The following is a 21,396-nucleotide window of genomic DNA, read 5'->3' as shown; positions in this document are numbered from 1 at the left end:
GACACCTAGTGGTTAGTGACAGAAAAGTCGGCTCCACCACCAGGAGAGCTTCACTGTGCCCTGTAGGGCCTGTGTTTCCTAATCCACCTGAGAGAGGGGCTGCAGATTTTGATCTTATTTTAGTTGTATCTTCTGTCAAAACTGACACTCAGCCACCAGCTCCTGCCCCCAATCACTTTCATCAGGATTACAACCCTCAAAGTTAATAAAATTCCCTCTGAAAAGCTGCTATTGAAATAATCCAAAGTCTGTGGATGTTGAGGTGTTGGAAGGCTTTATTATTTTTTTTTTTTTACATTCTCAAAGAGAGTAGACCAACTTACAGAACAAAAGGAATGTGCATGGGATAGGAAATGCAAATAGAATGAATGAGACAGAAGACAGGACATCAAAGAGAAGAAGACAGGAAGATTTACTGAGAGGAAGGGAAGTCAAATCAAAGGACAGTCAGGCAGTGGTGGCAATAATAACCCAAGGAGTCAAATGTCTTCCTCTGGAATGGAGCTCACAAGACCTGAATGAAACTAGTGTCTGTTGTAGCACAAAAGAGGGAATAGAGTACAAAACGTGCCCTGCTCCTCAAAAGAATCTGTCAGCTTTGCAAGTCTTTTTTTCTTTCTCATAAAAATGAAACTGGTGGGAAGAAGAGAGTAGAGTTAGTGTCTCAGAGTCAGTGAAGCCTGCTCTATACGCCCCCAGTGACCCTGGCATCTCTGTCCTCACCGACCACACAGCCTTTGTGTGCTGGCCTCAGGCAGGGGGCTGGAGTGAGACCCTCACATAGCCCACCAGGCACCATGGCTACCAGTCCCCCTCTGTCCATCCCTTTCCTCTGTGGATGGAGACCCAGACATGCAAATGAGCATTCGGAAGCCTTCTTTCTGTCATTTCTTGTCTCCAAATTTTCTGTCCCTTCCTCACGTTTTAGAACTTCATCAATGGATACTAGGAGTGACTGCAAATATTAGCAAATGTTACTCTTGGGTCTCAGATAGAAGGCCAGGGGGGAGGGGTTTCAGATTAGCAGTACAAATATTGGATGTTAAACTGTTAGTTATAGTTGGCACCATTTTTCACATTCCAAAAGCCCTCTGAATACCAAGATGTGTACAGTTAGAAGCAAGGTGCTATCCCCCTCCAGTTATGTACTTGGAGTTTTACAAATGAGGTAGCTCAGACACTGTAGCAGCTTAGGACCCATCTCTAGGAGGGGGAATCCATTGGCCCTCCAATGGTCTCTAGAACTGTACAACATCCTCACACAGTGCCTCTCATGGCCCACAAGCTGTCCTACCCAGGCACTGTTTACTGCTAAGTCAGTGAACAATCTTGCATCTGCTTTACTCTGCCAAACAGTGTGTTGACATCCTTTGTCTCTCTTCTCCATCCTCTTAATCTTTTACCTTTTAGTTCCCTTCTATCATTCAAGCATTGTTTCAATGCTAGTGGTGAGAAATGTGTACCATTAACCATGCTCGCTAGAAGTTTTGTGTGGGGGCTCAGAAATTCTCAAAAGCCATCTAACATAAAATTCCTGGTGACCATGATGGTCAAGAAAACTCATTGTCTAGAGTAAGGATTGATAAACTACTGTCCATGGGCCAAGTCTAGCTCTCCACCCAACTGTTTCAATAAAGTTTTATTGGAACATAATCATGACTATCTATTTATGTAGTCACGACGCACATAAAAATGTTTCAGTCAATGATGGGCTGTAGATATGAAGGGAGCCCCTAAGATTATAACGCCTGGTGACATTGTAGTCAGCTTGTGTCAGGACTCTCTATGATGATCACACATAAACAAGTTGCCTAATCATGCATTTCTCAGAAATATCCCCATTGTTACGTGCACAGCTGTGTCTTATGGGGTTGCTTTCACACTACACTGGCATAGTTGAGTAGTTGCAACAGGAACCAAATGACCTATCTCTGTCCAAAAATATTTATGACCTGGCCTTTCACAGAAAAAATTTCAGAACACAAGCTGATATGAAAGTACTGTAGGGCATGAAATAAATATTTTTCTGTATTTCAAATGTGTTTGAAGAATGCTAAAATTTTTGGAGTTACCACATTTAATTTTAATCCCAAATGGAATGCATTGGGCAGAAGAGAAACATGTTTCACCAAGGAATGGCAAGAGAATTTCCTCTTAATCCATTCTATCCCATCATCTTAGATTTAGGGCACATATAAAAACAAATTGAGCAATAAATATACCACTTATGGTAACTTTGATATAAATTATTATGTTCTTAGAGTTCCATTCTTTCGAGAAAAGTAATAGGTGAATGATTAGAGTATTTGAAAATATTTTTAAAATTCATTGCCAAAATGGCATAAACTTTACTGCAAAAGTTACTTTCACTGAATGCTAACTGGAAAAAAGAATATGTTCATAACTGACATGTAACATAAGAAATGTATACATGAGAGTATTTTCTGGAGCTAGGTTGTCATTTTGAGGAATGCACTGTATTTGAAATTATCAGTGTTCTAACACAGTGCCTTATAAATAGGACATGGGGGCAATGTCTACTGCATAGTAATGTGTAGTGTACTGCGGTGCTGCCTGACAAACTCTAACAAGTTGCTATTTCTGATTTTTGCTGACAAGTTGTGACAAGGTAGTTCAGCAAACGTAGAGAATCCACAATCACATTGTTTTTTTCAACAATCTAGTTACTGGCTATGACTTATTCGTACACCTTCTAAATATTGGATTGCAAGCTACAGGCACAAGGATGGAAAACAGACTTAACCAGTGTCCTCTGAAACTGACAACATTGATGAGAAAATAAGTAAGAGGGCTGTGTGATTACAGGTTCCATATGAATAATGAAACTCTCATTGTAAAATGGTTAGACGACAAATGTGTCATTGTTAGAATGGGCTTCAATACAGCAGAACTGCTTGGCAAAGTTCAACAATGGGAGAAAGAAAAGAGTAGAGTAAATGTGCCTCAATGAAAAGCACTGGGTACCTATAACAATTTTAGTGGTGATGTGGAAAACCGTTATTGGTTGGTTTCCAAATATTCCACTTCTATCAAAGATTAAGAAAATGGCATCAGTCTTTGTTTATTAGAATAACTGATAGATATATTATAAATACATGCATCATTCACAAATTTGTGAATAAAGACAAGAAAGATTTCATTAATTTGTTGGACTTCAAAAGAGACATCTGCTAGGCATACCTAGCAATAGGAAACCATCCAGAGGAAAAAAGTGTACTATTCCCACACTTACTGCTTTCAGATGATATTGGATATTACATGAGAAGTCATATTATTCTTTGTTTTAAAAAATTATTTATTTATTTGAGAGGCAGAGTAACAGAGAGAAGGAGGGACAGATTGAGAGAGAGAGAGGGAGAGAGAGAGAAGTCTTCCATCCACTGGTTCACTCTCTAAATGACCGCAATGGCCACAGCTGGGCTGATCCAAAACCAGGAGTCAGGAGCTTCTTCCTGGTCTCCCACATGGGTGCAGGGGCCCAAACACTTGGGATATCTTCCACTGCTTTCCCAGGCCATCAGTAGGGTGGTGGATTGGGAGTGGAGTAGCCAGGACTCGAACCCACGCTCATAAGGGATGATGGCGCCACAGGCAGAAACTTAACCTACTACGCTACAGTGCCAGCCTCTGGTCATGTTATTCTTAAATGGAAAGAAAACAATCCACATCATGCAAAATGGACAATATATTGTCAAAAATGTAATGTGACCCTTCAAAATGTTTTGCTCCTTTCCACTGAAAATAATTGTTGAACAGGCCATGAAAGTCACTTCTTTGTTATTGTGTAATGTATTAAAGGATACCATATTTGTCCAAGGTCCTTTTTATAGGACAACTTACATACATGTAAAAGACTGTATAGCCCCAGTGTGCTATTTATAGGACAATCTGTTTTCATTCCCAATGATAGTAAAAGATATATAAGATCTAGATTACGATTTCCAACCTATTTTTAAAATGCACTTGTGTCAGTTTTGTTGAAATATTTGCAGAATTGAAAACTTGACACTTAATTAGTAAAAGGATGGTACCAATATAAAAATAACATCTTGGATCCAGGATAGCAGTGAGATAAATGTGACTCATAGACAGAAACCTGACATTTCTTTACATATTAAATTAAGGAAATGTCAGCTCACAGGGCTGGTGTTTCTTGTGCTTTGACAAAAATACTCAATTTAAAAGATTATTCTGAAAAAATTTTGCAGCAAAGGCAGCTATGCTTGCATATAGTTGGTTTAGATCTTTAAATTGTATACTATCCCACATTTTTCAAACCTATATTTTTAGCATCATGGTTAAAAAGTGAAGCTCCTTTGAAAAATAATACTTGTGGGGCTGGTGCTGTGGTGCAGTGGGTAAAGCCGCTGCTTTATAAGCTGGCATTCCATATGGATGCCAGTCCAATCCCAGCTGCTCCACTTTTGATAGATTCTCTGCTAATGGCCTGGGAAAAGCAGCAGAGGATGGCTCAAGTGCTTGGGCCACTGCTATTCATGTGGGAGACCCGGCAGAAGCTCCTGGCTCCTGGCTTTGGCCTGGACCAGCCCCAGCTGTTGTGGCCATCTAGGCAGTGAGCCAGTGGATGGAAGACCCTCCCCCCCACCCCGACTTTCACATAAATAAATATAAAAAAAGAAAGAAAAATAATAGCAGCACACAGGTCCAAATATTTCCCTACATTGAAAAAAATCCTGGCAAGAAGTTCATAACATCTCTAACAGTGGTAAGATGGTAAGATTAAGGATGATTTTCTTAGCTTTCTTTCTGTTTTCCAAAAGTTTGCAATGAACATTATACTTCTATAACTGGGAAAAAAAATCAAAACCTTCACTAGGAATTTTGTTTCATTAGGAAGTGGGTTAGAATTGGGCTGTGCTATAGATTCAATTAACCTGTCACAGAGTTAACAAGCGGGCTACACTTCTGAGGAACAAATGATTGACTAAGTGGTTTTATACATGAAGTTATTTTAGGCAATTCTAGCCTCAGGGATAGGAAACATCCAGAAACTAAGAATTGTCTGGTAATCATTGGTATAGACATATAATTAGTTGAAGCTTTTCTTCAGCTCCATTTTTTAATTTAGAGAATTGGCAACATAGTCGCTGTGTGTGACAGTTCCAGAGAGAAATCTTTACCAGCTCCACTCCTCAACTCACACCTTTCCATAGAAAGTGTCCCTCCCCGAGACATGTTCCTACTTAAGTAACTAATGTTCACCATAGCTAGAGCTTATAATGTGAACATTGATTGAATTTGGGGATCAAAGTACTAAGAGCTTTTAGAAATTGTAGTCTGGGGATGCTTCCCTTATCAATTCTCAATGTGCAATGCACTGGCCATTATTCTAGAAGACATTGGATGAAGAAGTCAGGTCTGTAAGCCAAGGTTTTGGCTCCCAAACTGGTGACTGGAGTCCACGCTGCAAATTTCTCCCTCCAACTGATTCACCCTTGTATTTCCCTATGTTTAGTACTAAGTATAATGAACCTCATCTATTCTAAAAGAACCAACACTTATCATCACTTCCTGCTAATGCTGTGTTTTCTTCAATATAGCCAGTGTTGGAAAAATACCATGCATATGTTCCCAACAAATGGATAACACACATCCTAACCATTCTCCCTCTCTTTCAATGCTGAGCTTCGGATAGATTTTAATTGCAGCAGTCTCTGGGTTTTCAAACTTTCATGTCACATCACAAGACAGTTGACTTTTCTTTTTCTAACAAAGTAAAGACAGTTACCCCAGCCACAAGTGAAAAGTCACAGGCAGTGCTAAAGCTTGTAACTCAGTTGCCATCTCAACACAGAGAATTAGTGATGTGCACATCAGCTACCAGGTCAGGGGCTGGACAGGCCTGCTAACTTCTCTTTATTTGCACTTTCATTCATGAAACTGTGCTACAATGGGTGCTTTTTGTGTCCATCACTGAGCTAGGCCCTGGGGACAAAGAAGGTTCAGACCCTGCGGTGATGTCACAAGGGGCTAGCCTCAGACCCTTGGTGCTGACTGTTCCCATTCTTAGTTGTAGTTAGTAAGCTCCACACTAGGTCTGGCCCTGGGACTCCAACACTGCCCTCCCCTCCCACCATCAGCAGGTGTCCCCCAAGATATGTGAGTACAGGAGATGGTAGATAACTGGGTTATTTAAGTCAGAGTCCTAAAACCAAGGTGACTGTAAACCTAAACAAGGTCCCTTGAGTCCTAGCCAAGGGGCCAGGGAAAAATTTCAGGTTCTGAGGGCTACTTCTGTCCTACCCTGGGCCTGTACAAGGCCCCTCAAGTGCTGAGGGGAGCATATGCAATGTCTAGGGCTTCTGCCTGCCTAGCTGGGGACTATAGTTGAGGTTAGTAGAAGGCTCCAGCAGACCAAGAAGTATTTTGGGAAGGCCATTGATCTGAGAAGGCAGTACCTTGTGACATGGTAAGGCCTTTGCTGGCTGCAGGGCCTGGCCCTGACCGGGTCCATTGCTGTAGGGATTTCTCGGTCCTGGTCAGTTCCTGGGCTATCCCTGTTCCTCCTCCTGAACTGGTGTTGCCAAGTGCTGGGGCTTTCTCTGGGGTTCCCCCCTGCCCCCTGTCTCTGGACCCTTATCTTTCTACAGAACGTCAGCCATTTCTGCTTGGAGGGAAGTGGCAAAAGTTGGGAACACAAAGGAATGCACTGCTGATAAAATGATTTCAGGCTTCTGCCCAAGAAGCTGGGGTTGGTGAGGTGTGTGGAATTGGGATTGGACAAGAAGAGAAAGATAATTCTTCTCAGAGCCTTAGGCTCACTTATTGTCCATAACCTCTTTCTTTGAGTATAGTGATACTCAAAGTCAACCCTACGAAAATGAATAAGTTGAGTGACTTACTCACATCTCCTTGCAGAAAACTTACAACCAGTGGGTTCCATGTCAAGGTATTGTTATTTTTTATTTATTTTTTTTACCATATCAAGATGAAAGGAAAGAGCTGTGACCAAAACCAGAAAAAAAATTCTTTTTGCTTCAAAAGTCAGTTGGGTCTTTGTTATAGCAATCTGCAAAGATAGGGTCTTGATGAGATTTTTACCATCAGTAAGACACCTCCTAGGGATCAGAATAGTTTCTAAACCATATGCTGATAGATAAAGTAAAAATGAATTTGAAACACATGGATCACACTTCCTTAAAAATGTGCTTAAATTCAAAGGTTAACAACAGTAGGGCTTGACTAAAAGCATTTGGGAATTTCTTAAGCCCTAAGTATTTGAAAAACCAGTTTCTAAGTTTAACTTAGATAGGTTCCCTTATCCAGCGGGACAGTATAATTTACAGACTGTATTCACAGATAATACTTTAAGCAACCAAGAATGGGGTATGTTATTGTTTTATTTTGTTTCTTGGCAAATTTCCTCTTGCTTTAATACTTTAACAAGTTAACCCTCTTATTTATGTAGCTAATGAATTATTTTAGGAAGATGGTATAATTCTTACTGGGGCATATAACTTCTCAATACACGATAGTCCAGGGAATACAAAGTTAAACATGACAAAATTTCTAGAAACAATAACAAATATCTTAAGAGTTCAGTGTACATTTGACATTTGAGTTACTGAGATTGACTGCACAATAGCATTACTGTAAGAATACAAAAATATCTATGTTTGTCTTAATTCTTTCACAGTAGACTCAACTGTTCATTAGAGTCTAAAACAAACAGGAAACAAAACAAACAGGAAGCAATCAGACAAAAAGCCCCATAGTATAACTATAATTAGGAACTGGAGTGACTGTAAAATAAAATTTAGTAGAAAGATATGATAGGGATGTAGCAGTAGTCAAAACTGTTCACATTTACTGGAAATGACTGTATATGATGTAAGTATATTCAAGGTTCTTTTTAAAAGAACACGGAAAAAATAAATCATGTATATTCAATAGCAAAAAGATGGTCCAAAGTTCTTTTCAAGGGAGGGAAGATCCCTTCCTCATCTCCTCAATTAAGAGCTGATCATTGAATGATGTGTGGATTAGTTAAGCCACAAATCCATTGGATCACCAATTATCCATGGAAGGTGAATGCACACATAGAAACTTCTTTCAAATCACTTTTCAATGTTTTGAGTTTACCCAAGCATATAGTATCTCCAATACACTTTCATTTAATTTTAGTTCTCTGCACATTTTAAGGAAATGTAATCCATATATCCTTAATTCATTTACAAAACTTGGCTAAACATCATTGAAGACATATTTGATGCACAACATATTTTGAGGTTTTTAAAACTATCTTCTACAAGGAACTAAATGCCATGTTTATAAAAATCGTAAGTATGCACAACACATTTTCCAAAATATACCAGGGAGTAGAATTTCCTGGCTTCCAAGCCTAATTGCCTTTTCTTTTTTAAGACTGTATTCATCTGAGAGGTAGAGCCACAGACAGTGAGATGGAGAGACAGAGAGAAAGGTCTTCCGTCCACTGGTTCACTCCCCAGATGGCTGCAACAGCTGGAGCTGAGCCAATCCGAAGCCCGGAGCCAGGAGCTTCCTCCAGGGTCTCCAACATGGGTGCAGGGGCCCCAGCGCGCTCAGGCCATCCTCCACTGCTCTCCCAGGCCACAGCAGAGAACTGGATTGGAAGAGGAACTAGAACCAGCGCCCACATGGGATGCCGGTGCCGCAGGTAGAGGACCTACCTATTGCGCCACAGCGTCAGCCTTTTCTTAAAACCCTTATCCAGTTAGAAGAGTCAGAGCATGATTAGAACCACAAACTCGGTGCATGAACAGTCCAGATCACTAAGTCCAGTATCCTCAAGTGACTCTGAGAAGAAAATTCATCTCCTCAGTTAAGAGATGATCACTGAATGATGTGTGGATTAGTTAAGCCACAAATCCATTGTAAGGAAGAAGCGGCTTTTCTGTGCTACGAGGTTCCCCCGAAGCTTCTCAATCCTGCAGTAGCAGGTTTCTCAAACTTTACTGCCATAGGAGTCTCCTGGAGGAATCTCATAAACTAGAGGCTAATTCAATAGTCTAGGGTAAGCTGAGAATCTCAGCTCCAACAAGGACCCAGCTGATGCTGGTGTTGTGGATCCACGGGCCACATTGGAGGAGCAAGGCTCTGTTGCAGTATTTTCAACCATTGCTGGTATTTGGGGCTAGATAATTGTTTTTATTTTGTGGGGCATGTACCTGGTCGGAAATTAAGCAGCATGCCTTCCCAAGTCATGGAAAACTTAATGTCCCCAGACATTGCCAAATTGAGGGAGGGGGACAATACTGCCTTTGGTTCAGATAGAACCATTGCTCTATTGGTATGCTTAATGCTGACATATTCGCTGCATAATTTAAACACTCCTCTTGATGAACTAGCTTCATCAAAAATAGATTTCTCCCTCACCCCACCTTGACCAATTACTGCACTTTTATATACAGACTGTAGATTTTATAACTGATATTGTTTTTGTCCTTACTGAGGTCACCAATGTGTTCAGAAGTAAATTTGCAAATTATGTTTTACAATTGTGAACATTTTCTGGGATAAATTTTTAAAAAATAACTACCCAATTCATTTTATTTCTCTGTAGGATGCCTCATGAATTGTCTGAAATAAGATTAGTTCCCATTGAGTGAGGTAAACAAAACTATTACAATAGAAACACAGAAGAAATGCACAATGCATTAATTTGCTGATCCTGGTTACTTGCTTTGGGTACATGTTAATTAGTAAATCCAAGTAAAAAATGAGATAAACCACCCCCCCCCCCAGGTGTTGTACAGTCCTGCCTGTTTGCTTCTAACTGTAGCAAATTGATGAATCCAGGTGTCTGGGAAAAGAATAGGGATTTAAAATGAAGGAAAAGGCCCTTGGTTTTGTTTTTACTTCATATCAGAGAGAGAAAGTTTACAATAAGGTTTGTTTGAAGCAGATGAAAAATTTGGTCAAACAGCTAGTTTTATTTTGCCAGCTTCATCAAAAGACATGTAGGCTTAATTGCATTCAAAACAAAATGGGTAAACATTAAAAGTTATCCACGCCAACATTTTTCCAGTTTCTGTAAGCTGTGAAATTCTTGGTTTAAGCATCAGTCATGAAGGCTGATGTGTAAGACCAGCTAAACTAGAACTTGTCTGCTAGTGGGGCAAGTAGAGGGTCTTAAGGAAGTGAAACCTGAAAATCCATGACCCCATAGCATACTCCGGAGACAAGGGTAAGGAAGTGGCAGCCCAAGGAGCTAACGCAAACTGTTGAGGAGCTGAAATTGTCCTGCAGCAGAGCTGCAACTGGAATGAAATTTAGACAGGAAGCTGCGAAATTTAGAGTTATTACCCGGGCCAAGTTAGCAGCATCTCTGGTATTGTTGTCAATTATTCTTGTTGAAAAAGTCTATACCTTGCAGAAATATATACATTACAGTGTGCGAGTTTCCCTTTCCCTTTCTCTTCTCATCCACAAACATCTTCAATCTGATTCTTCAGAGAAGATCAATGGCTTGATATTTTTGTTTTTCTAGAATTTTCCCTCCTCCCCCCAAGTAGATACATATGGACACATATTTTTAAATTGTTTTCTTTATTCTGTTTCTTCTTAGTCAACTCTAGTTTATTTTTTAACACAGCACTTAACACTTTCCAACATCATACATTCTTACCAATTCTGTTATCTACATTTATTTATTTATTTATATGCATTTATTTCCCACTAGAGCATTCTCCATAAAGGCAAGGATGCTTACCTGCTTTGCTCACTGATATTTCTGAGGTTCCAAAAGTGTGCTGGCATATAGTAAGCATGCAAAAATTGTTGTTTGTGGAGCTAGGCAGTTGGTACAACAATTAGGATGCCACTTGGGATGCCCCTATGGAATGCCTGAAATAGAGTCCTGGCCCCAGTTCTGATTCCAGCTTCCTGCTATTGCAGACCATGGGAGGCATCAGTGATGACTCCAGTAGTTAGGTCCCTGCCACCAAAGTGGGAGACTGGGATTGAGTTCCCAGCTCCTGGCTTTGGCCTGGCCCAGCCCTGGCTGTTGTGAGCATTTGCAGAGTGAACTAGCAGTGAACCTGTTTGTCTCTGTCTCCCTCTCTGTCTCTCTGCCTTCCAAATAATAAATACATGAATTCATAAATAAATAAAATTTAAATTTTAGTTGTGAAATGAGTGAATGAATGAAGAACTCATAGTCAGAATGAAGAGGCAGAACACAGAGGCCCTTCAGGGCAGTGAAACTATTTGATCTGATACTACAATGGCGCATACCTGTCACCCTACACTTGTCACAACCCATAAAGGTAGAATGAGTGAGCCCCGATGTAAACTTGGGGCTTTGGGTGTTAATGGTGTGTCAGTGTAGGATCTTTGATTACACAAATGCACTGCTATGGTCAGGGATGCTGATAGTGGGGGAGGTTGTGCCTGTCTAGGTCTAGAAGGTATATAGGAACACTCTGTACTGATTCCTGCTCAGTTTTTCTGTGAAACAGAAACCACTGTAAAAAATAAAGCTTTTTAGTTGAAAAACAAAAGTGAATGATCATCTCAAAATTCATGTCTAAAAGCAAACTCTTGATTTCTGTCTTGCTAATCTTACTGTCTCAGTCAAGGATTCCTTCACCCACTGGTGATGATGCCCAACCTACCCACGCAGAAGGTTTGCCTTTGAAATACCTCTGGCATGAATCCTTGTCACCCTCTGTAGCCCAGCCACTCTGGCCCAAGTTCCCACACGTGAAGTATTACTCTGCCTCACAGCTTGATATTTGCTGCTCCATCCTTGCCTCTTCTCATTGAGATCTCCATTGCAACACCACCTCAGTAGGGAGCCCTTTCCCAACCACACAGCCTAAACAGCAGTCCCATGCCACCCCCATCTTTCTGTCTCCCAACTTTGTTGGCTTTCATAACAACTATCATACTTAACATTATGCTACCTATTTTCTTTCCTGCTTTTGATCCATCTCATCCCACAGAATGCATTCCCAGAGGAAAGGGACTGGTTTTGTTTGCTGTTACTCCCAATGCCTAGCAATCAGTAAGCACTCAATACCTTTTTAAATTTTTTTCTTCCAAATGCATGAACAAACCTCTCACCTGTAGAATAGCAGTGTCCTCCTTGGGAGTCTTTCTAGCTCCCCCTACAGACTATTCTCCAGACTACAGGCAGGGGAATCTTCCAAACTGATTTCCCTCTCAGGTTAGACATGGAAGGTTAGACCACAGTGGAGTATTAGGCCCTGCCTGTCTTCACTTCACTTCACTTCACTTCACTTCACTTCACTTCACTTCACTTTCTCTCCAGGGGCCCACCTTCAGTTCTTGGGGTGAGCTGTGCTCTTTCCACAGGATTTTGCACAGGCTCGTCTCTCTGACAGACAACTCTGTCCAGCCCTGCACCTCTGCTTACCCTTGATATTCCTCCTTGAGGCCCTTCTCCAGGGAAGCCTCCACGGTTCCCTAGTGTAGGTCGATTTCATGGGATGTGCCCTTGTGGAACCACGTTGCTTTCCTGTGAATAACTCATCTCACTTTGCAACTGTGCATGTATGCACAGGGGTTATTTGAATAACCCTTGCTCCACAGGGTAAGTTCTATGGGAACAGGGACCATGACTACTTTGCAGACAACTATACCCCCTGCCCACAGCATATATCTGCAGCACATGCCAGATTCTCAGTAAGTGTCGGTTAATGAGAGAGTGAGGGCATCTATGAGCATGACAGTGTACAAGGCCCCCAAGCAGGTCTCTTAAGACATCCAGGGAATATGAAAGAGGAGCCTTTGATCAGCACTAACAAATTCCTTGGTTTAGAGAGAATGGAGAACACTAAGGAGAGCTGGTTGAATCTCTCCCTGCTTGGTCCAACAACAGGTGCTGTTTCCACAAATACTAGAGAAATAGAAGTCTAGGTTCCCGGTCTAGAGGACTTGGAAATCTTGCTGGGGAGACACGGTCACCTGGTATCGTCCCTAGCCATGCAGGTAAGATATTACTTCCCTATATGAACATTTCTTCAACCAACTAAACTTAAGTGATCATCTTTAAAAAGTAATTTTTATTTAAGTTTATAAATTAAATGATTTCCCGGAACCTCAGCCTCAGAGTTTCTGTGGTGACCTTATATTTCCTGCATTTGTGGTTATTTTAATGATGGCATAGTGTTTTAATGGCTGTGAGGTAGTTGATGTAAATTACATCTCATCTCAAAAATAATTATTTTCCATAAAACAATTTTTGAAAGTTTGATGAATCTTTAGTAACAAAAGAAAAAAAATTGTGTCTTTAAGCTATTTACCAGTCCCTAATATGGACGTGACATAAACAAAGACATGGACATTCTCTGTCCTTGGCTTTGCTCTTGTTTTCCAAGGGGGCTGCCAGCACGGGACCCCAGGCTCCGGCAGCTCAGGCAGACTCACTTGCTGTTTGTAAACATGCACCTCTACAAACATGAACTGGAACACAAAAAATTCCTGCCGGCTTATCTGATCTAGACTCTGATTGCCAGCTACACAGTTACCTCTGTTTGGGGGGAAACAGTTAAAAATTCTGCATCACCTGAGAGGGATGCTGGTGTGGAGCACCGGGAAGAACTGCCTAGCCTCCCCTCTTGCCTTTCCCTCCGGTCTTATCAACACCCTTTACTCAGGCATATCATCTCTTTTCAGTTTCCTTGCTACCAATTCTTTATCGCCAGCAGAGCTCAAAAATATGGATTTGCTGTGTTTTCTGTTTTAAAATGAGATCTGATGCTATCCAGGGACAATTTTGTTTCCCTACAGGGCATATACTGCCAGTTTCATAATGAAAGTATATGGGAAAATAGCATTCACTTTACTGAAATTTGGTTTGTGGCAAACTGGACTGGAATGTTCCCTTCTGCTGGCACCATCAGTGGCTTAGGACCACTGTGTACAACTCTGGGTTCCGTGGAGTAAAGGCAGTCCCAGAACAACAATAATGGATGACTGATAATAAACTCTGAGGATGGGCTTCCCTGAAGCAGGATAAAAATACTGGCTGCAGGTTATATAACCTTTTTTTTTTTTTAAAGAGAACAATGCATTTAGAAGAATGTATTTAAGAATATGAAACAGGCCACAACAAACCACTTCTGCTCTTATAACACCTCCTTCTCCTCTCATCATTTAAAATAAAATTATTATGCTTGTTATTTGAAAGGCAGAGAGAAAGAAGGAGAAGGAGGATGAGGAAGAAAAAGAGAAAGAGAGAGAGAGCAAACTTCTTCCCTTGCTGCTTCACTCCCCTAAATGCCTGCAACAGCTAAGGCTAGGCCAGGCTGAAGCCATCAACTCAAAATTCAATCCAGATCGCCCTTGTGGGTGACGGGGACCCAAGTATCAGGAGTAGAGGTAGGACTCAAACTCAGGCACTCTGATATGATAATGTAGGCAAAACAAAAGTAAGCAATGCACCTCTTTGTCCTATAGCCTTATAAGCAGCATCTCTCTTTAATTATTTATTTGAATGTTCAAGGAAACCAAACTTTTTAACTTTCTTCAGAAGAAGGAGCTTTTGAGAGCATAGACCGGAGGGAAACAGTTACCTGATATCCTCTCCTGGAACTGCATTGCATGTTTAAGTGTGTAGCATCCTCCCCAGTGATACGTGGTCATGTAGCTGACTCTTGGGCCTACTCTTAGCTGACGATGCCCAAGGACAGTAATCCGATGTGAACTCCATAGAGAAGCCTGAGAGGATCTTCTCAAAGAGACCCACAGGTCTTCCTTTAGCCATGTTATCTGGATGTCTCCCATGAGCCACTGACTGGACTCAGATGTGTGTGGCAGGAAAAAGCAAGGGAGGAAAATGCAGCCACCATTTTGTCTGCTCCTTTTAACTAAACTCCACTCCTTTGGAAAATGTGAATTGGTTAGTACTGTAATCCAAGGAGCTTGGTTCCAAGACACCAAGAAGAATTCTCTAGAAAAGTCTTCCCTGTTGAGTTCACTTCAAATAAGAGTCCTATGGGCCACCTTAATGAAGGAAGTTTCCAGGGAAATTGTAACATCTCCCTATTTGCTGTATTTCTATCTTAAATTGTGTAAAAAACACTTCAGGAGTCTTCTCAACTCCAAAGTTTACAACTTTCCTCAGGGAGAAATGATCTTAATCCCATGACCAACAAGTGTATTAAAAACAAACAAACCAACATTACCTATATAGAATACGCTCCAAAAAAATTTTATGTTCCTCAAAAAAGTTTTGGAATTTTCTCTAAAAGATAAACAAACAAACAGGCACCAGTGCTATGGCACAGTAGGTTAAGCCACCATCTGCAGTGCTGGCACCCCATATGGGCACCTTTTCTAGTCCTGGCTGCTCTACTTCCCATCCAGCTCCTGGATGATGTGCTTGGGAAAACAGCAGACAGATGGTCTAAATGCTTGGGCCCCTGTATCCACATGGGAGACCTAGAAGAAGCTCCTGACTCCTGGCTTCCACCTGGCTCATCCTCAGCCATTGAAGCTATTTGAGGAGTGAACCAGCAGATGGAAGATCCCCTCTCTCTCTCCACCCCCTTTCTCTGTAACTCTGGCTTTCAAATAAATAAATAAAAAATAAAGAAACAAACAAAAACTTCCCTCCCGAAACCATGAAGTGGATGAGTATTATCACACCCAAGATTCAACCTACTGGAGCTGATGGCCATAAGGACAGGTGTTGACTCTGTCCCGTAAGTCACCCCTGCCCTGAGGTTAGACTTGACTACATGCACATCTTTAATAAGGAAGCCTTGTTTGCAATTAATACAGAAAACAGCATATGCTTCTTGATGTTAACAATGAATTTTATTTTATTTAAAGACAAACAAGCTCTGGTGGGTCTATTAGAAAAAGGGCTGTATCACTGGCTTCAAAATAAGCTTTCTGCATGACAGCGTTGCTGATGTGTGCTGCAGATGGGAGGTGTTTTCACCCAATCTGGACTTTGTTCAAAGGGAGCCTAAGTAACACTGATGGGTTCTTGTAAGATTTTTTATAATCCTTTAGAGAACTACAGTGATGGGCCAGCCTTTCAAGATTGTCTTTCAATATCATGTATTACGTTTTAACCTGCAATCATTTTTGTTCACATAGATGCACAGCAGTGATTGAGATTTGTAAAGTGCCGTTTGGCAGATGAACTCAGTTCTGGTCTTGGATGTAAATAAAATCAGGCTTTGATAATAACCCATCACTCTGCTCATGAGTATATGACTTTCAGTGCTTGGTAAACCTGTACCAGCACCAGAGGCTGCAAGGCTTAGGTATGAATCACAGACCAGGGAATAGCAGGATCTTTCATAACCCAGATGACACGGCTGACCAACCTCAGTAAGTCTTGGGGTTGACAGTTTTTTCTAGCCATGATGATAGATTTGCATTGCCTGTCTACAGTGTGATCAATACCATGCAATAATAGATGGCTGACTGGGTTAAGCATGCTATTTGTGACCCTGGTTCATTTCATATTGAATTCTGCTGGGTGGTGACTAGTGAGGTTCCTATTCTTTCAACATAGTTGATTACTCAAGTATTAGGCTGAACCATATAAAATAATGGTTTTGTGGGTCCAAACAGCTGAACATCAGTTTTCTCCTTATAGATCAATGTAACACCAAAAGAACTTCTTTTGAGAGTTGCTTTGTTATGTTCTCACCATCTGGACTGTGTAGCAGTAGCTGGAAAATTATTCTTGACATTTTGTTGTCACTCCTGCTGGCAATTTGACTCTTTCATGTTACATGTTGAAGAAGTGGTTTTTACGCTATCTTGTTTTGTTTCTTGATGACTCTGCATAATTCACCAAGAAAAATCTAATGGTTCTTTTATAGCAAGAACATATTAAACATAACACAATTTCTAAACCTAATCTTTCTTCGATACATTTTTAAGGAAAGAAATGTAATATTGTTGTGTCGAGTGATCTTAGGACAACAAGCAAAACTGCGTCAGCCAGATGATGGCTGGTGTTTCAATGAGTGGTTTGCACAATCTCTGAAATAATAACAATGTGTCCCCTGCAATCAGCCCAAGTCCTTTCTCACAGTGGATGTATTAGCAGTGAGTCATAAAAATCTTCAGTTCCTTACACATATCCCTATGCGAGGGATTTCCCAGGAAATTACAAAAGTATGAGCAAATTCCAAAATGTTGTCTTAAAAAATATCATACTGAGTTCTAGGGCATCCCGTGCTAGGAAACCTAAGTATCAAAAGAAAACATTCCACCTTTTTATTTTTAACTAAAGATGATGGATTCATTCAATATTTGGAGGAAATAATTCCAATCACCCAGTTAACCCTTTCACTAATTTTTTTTTGACAGATAGAGTTAGACAGTGAGAGAGAGACAGAGAGAAAGGTCTTCCTTCCATTGGTTCACTCCCCAAATGGCTGCTATGGCCAGAGCTTCGCCTATCCGAAGCCAGGAGCTTCCTCCTGGTCTCCCATGGGGTGCAGGGACCCAAGCACTTGGGCCATCCTCCACTACCTTCCTGGGCCACAGCAGAGAGCTGGACTGGAAGAGGAGCAAGTGGGACTAGAACCTGGCGCCCATATGGGTTGCCGGCACTGCAGGCGGAGGATTAGCCAAGTGAGCCGTGGCGCCAGCCCCCTTTCACTAATTTTAACTCCCCAAATAATTCAAAGCAGTAAGACATACCATGTGTTTTTAATAACTAGATGCTTGAAGTAACTCTGCAGGATTTTCTCCCATTTCCACAAGACTAAAACAAACTGTCCAACAACCTGTAGTGCTTTCATCTAAACTGCAGCACACACACAAACTATTCCAGGAGATGGAAATGTGTCCAACTTTTCCTTGCTATAGATTCCCTCTGTCAAACTGGAAAACTCATTTAACCTTTCTTCTATTAGATTCTCCACTCTGTGCAATAGATGCCTAGAATATTAGCAAAATGGGCAGTTGTAAAGAGTTTATTTTGATTGTTCTTTTTTCACTTTAGCTATTCCCAAGATCTGGTATGCTTCATTATCTATAAGTTATATTTGAGTATTAGCAATTCTATTTTTACTATCACTATTTTAACAATGAAAGGGCTAACTGTGTAATTGCAAACATCTTCAAAAGTATCAGATTCTATACAGACATGCTAAATAACACTTGTTATTACCAAATGTCTGAACTTCTTTTTCCTTTGGTTACAAAAGAACATGAGGTGCCTTCAAAAATTTATAGAAAATGGAAGTAAAAAATAATGCAGGGTGAGCTTTTGGCCTCCTGGTTAAGATACTGCTAAGGTGCTTGTTGGAGTACCTGGGTTCTGCCAGGCCCTGGCTCCCGACTCCAGCGTCCTGCCAGTGCAGACCTTGGGAGGCAGTGGTGATGGGTCAAATAATTGGGTTTCTTCCACCCACTTGGGAGACCTTGATTGAGGACCCAGATCATACCTGCTTGTTGTGAGCATTTGAGGAGTAAACCAGCCTATGTGAACTCTCTATCTCACTTTCTCCCTCTGCCTCTCAAATTAAAAAAACAAAATGGTAACACAAATTTTTCCATGAATTTTCAGAAGCCCTCTTGTCCATTCTTTTTTGAGTGGGAAAGGAGATAGAGAGTAGCATCTGGAAGCAGGATGCTCCCAGCACCTCAACCTGAAAGTCAGTGGTGAGTGCACAGGAGCTGAATACATGACCCTTCGACTGTATTTCTTCTGGAGCCTACCTAGGCTGCCTCGCTCCTTCCATGAGGGCTGTGGCCTGTGACAAGATGGCACATCCCACTAGGGAGCGAGGACCTTCATGCGTACCTCAAGGGGAGGATGCACCACTGCCTAAGAACTGTGGGAACGATATTATGACCTGCACAGTGCCTTGGAGCCATCCAAACCTGTACAACCTACAGCCAGAAGAGTGCACCTGGCACTAGTGCTTTGGCATTGTAGGACACATGTCTCAGATCCATTACCTTCCTCAGGGCCAGGACTAGGATGCAGAATGTAAGAGTGTGCCAGAAATATCTAGTAACTGAGATAAGTCGTACTCTAAAAAAATTAAAATGAATGCAAAAAATTCGTGATCAACAAAGTATCAAAATGATGTCATACGATCGAAGTCACTAATTATTTCTTTTGCTTCAGGCTCCAGCGTAACTCAGCAAGCCTGTTACTGATCCTGTCATCAATTAAAATTGCACTGAATTTTTTGGTGTCCTTCTAACATTGGGCACCTGAAGGTCCCTGCCCACCCATTTTCCACATTGCCCTTCCTTTTCAGACTGGGTCACACCATCACTGGCTCCTGACCTCCCAAACCACCACCTGATCATGGTTTTGCCATTTTCCTTCTGTAATCTAATCTTCAAGGGATCAGGGATTGATTGCATCTGTCGGTCTACAGCTGAATCTTGAGTATTTTAGCACAGTGAAGGCTGTTGGAGCTGATGCTCAATGCAGTATGCGGCTGCCCTGCTGGTTGTACAAATGGAAACTCTCTGGCAAGACTCCTACCCCAGAGCCTGCTTCTGAGCCACAGGCCTTCTTCCGGGACTTTACTGAATACTGCTACAGGAAACCAGAAACCATGTGTCCAGGTTGGCAGAAACCTGAGAGTCAGTAGGGTTAGGTGCACCTAAGTAGATCAACTGGGAAACAATAAGGTGATTAATCTTATTGTAAAAAAGTAATCACGATAATGTAAGATATTTTCCAAATGGTCTATTTTGCAAGAGATCCATAAAAGGGTTTGGCAATTTACATGGTTTTTGCTTTTGCTTTTCAGCAATGCTCGAATTTCTCAGGTTTGAGAAGTTCCAAGCACTTACCTTCAATGGTGCACTGATCAGGGATTGGAATCCTCTTTCCGATCTCCACGGCGTAGGCTTTCACTTTACTGAGGTTTTCCTTTAAGTACAAGTAGAGCTTATCTTTGTGTTCCATAGGACTTGTCATTGTCCCTAGAGTTTCTTCCTGGCAGTTCTCTTCAATAGTTTCTGGCAACTTCTCTGATTCTATATGTACAATACTTGGGTATGAAACTGAGGAACCTCCCAGCTGTGACCCATCCATGTCTGTCTGAGAGAACAGCTTGTCACTTCCTTGGAGAAGTGGGTCTATTTCTGACAGAGAGGTGCTGGCAGGTGTATCTCCACTTTCCACATCGTCCCCGTCATCTGAGCTCACACCCTTCGTGAGCATGGAGTGCAAAGCCAAACTTTTTGACCTACAGTACCAACAAAGGGAAAGTAAAAATAGATAAAGCAGTTGAGCCACTATTCACTGACAAGGAAGAGAAAGACTGGTAGTGCTGGGACAAAGTCCTCCGAAATGGGATACTACAGGCAAATTTGAGAAAACATAGATCATCAAGAAAATCCAGGCCACCTCCCCAAACAAAGTCTTAAAAGTCAGTTTCATGGTAAAATTGGCTGCAAAATGGTAGACTTACATATTTGTGTTCTTTTTCTACTTTTGCTTCTAACTTTTCATCAGAAATCATGAGATACTATTGACAATCATTTTCAATGTTGGCATATTTATGCACATATTCAAAAGGTGTTTTTAAAAATAGCTATGGGTTTATTTTCCACTTAAAATAGTGAGCTTCTTCGAATAATGAGAGCACTGGAGATAATATTTCAGTCACGAAAAAACAAAAATATGGATGGTAACAAGTAAAAGTACATAAAAAGCACCCCACCACAGTATGATAACAAAATCAGTAGCAAACATGAAACGCGAACTTTAGAAAAAGTAACCACATAAAATTTATACCTGTTAAATCTCATGTTTTTTCTTTCTTCCTTAGAAACTTGGCCCAAACTATATCTTCTGATTGAAGCAGGAGTATTGCTCTCAGCATTTATTTTGTCTTCAAAGGCCTGGATTTTAACTTGGAGCTTTTCATGGTCTTCGTTTTCAGTTATTGTGAGTTTAGTTTCTTTCAGGTTCTCAGGGAATTCAACTTCAGTGCTGGTTTTTCCCCTGAAGGAACAGAAGCCATTGTACTAGCTGTTGGTCACACATACCACTCAGAACTGTGTCCTTTTTAATTGCCTCTTACTCAGAACTGAAAAGTTTGCCAGATAGTTTTACTTATTAGCGTTTCAACAAGTAGTTATTGAGTATCCCCTATGGGCATATAGAAATTGCTTCTACAGCTTTTGCTGCCAGTTTAGAAATGCTGGTGTTTGTGCCATCTTTGTATTAGAAATCCTTTTTGAAGGGTTCAGAGAATAAGAAAGAAGTTTTTAATTGTTGTCAACCACATTCTTATCTGTAGACACTTCAAAACACAGTTTCATTAGGAAATTCATGCCAGCATTTCCTAGAAAATTTACAGGTGTGCTGTTATGTTTGAACCTAAATTGATAGAATAAGAATATTTCATACGGACTGTGTAAACTCACTTTTAAAAATGTTATGGAAATCGATAA

The 21,396-nt window shown here is 40.9% G+C and overlaps 1 protein-coding gene across 3 annotated transcripts in view; it reads right to left on the bottom strand.

Moving 5' to 3' along the window:
* VEPH1 (ventricular zone expressed PH domain containing 1) overlaps positions 1–21,396 on the bottom strand; it is a 255,723-nt gene that overhangs the window by 82,015 nt on the left and 152,312 nt on the right. For all 3 annotated transcript variants that reach the window (XM_008266390.4, XM_070072605.1, XM_002716326.5), the window contains 2 exons: positions 20,735–20,944; positions 19,786–20,183 (listed from right to left, as the gene is read on the bottom strand). In XM_008266390.4, coding sequence (XP_008264612.2) covers positions 19,786–20,183; positions 20,735–20,944 — 608 coding nt within the window. The remainder of the gene's footprint in view (positions 1–19,785; positions 20,184–20,734; positions 20,945–21,396) is intronic.

This window comes from Oryctolagus cuniculus, chromosome 4, assembly GCF_964237555.1.
Source record: "Oryctolagus cuniculus chromosome 4, mOryCun1.1, whole genome shotgun sequence".
Classification (NCBI taxonomy): domain Eukaryota; kingdom Metazoa; phylum Chordata; class Mammalia; order Lagomorpha; family Leporidae; genus Oryctolagus; species Oryctolagus cuniculus.
Note: the sequence above shows the minus strand (reverse complement) of the source record. Positions and strands in the feature narration are given on the sequence as shown.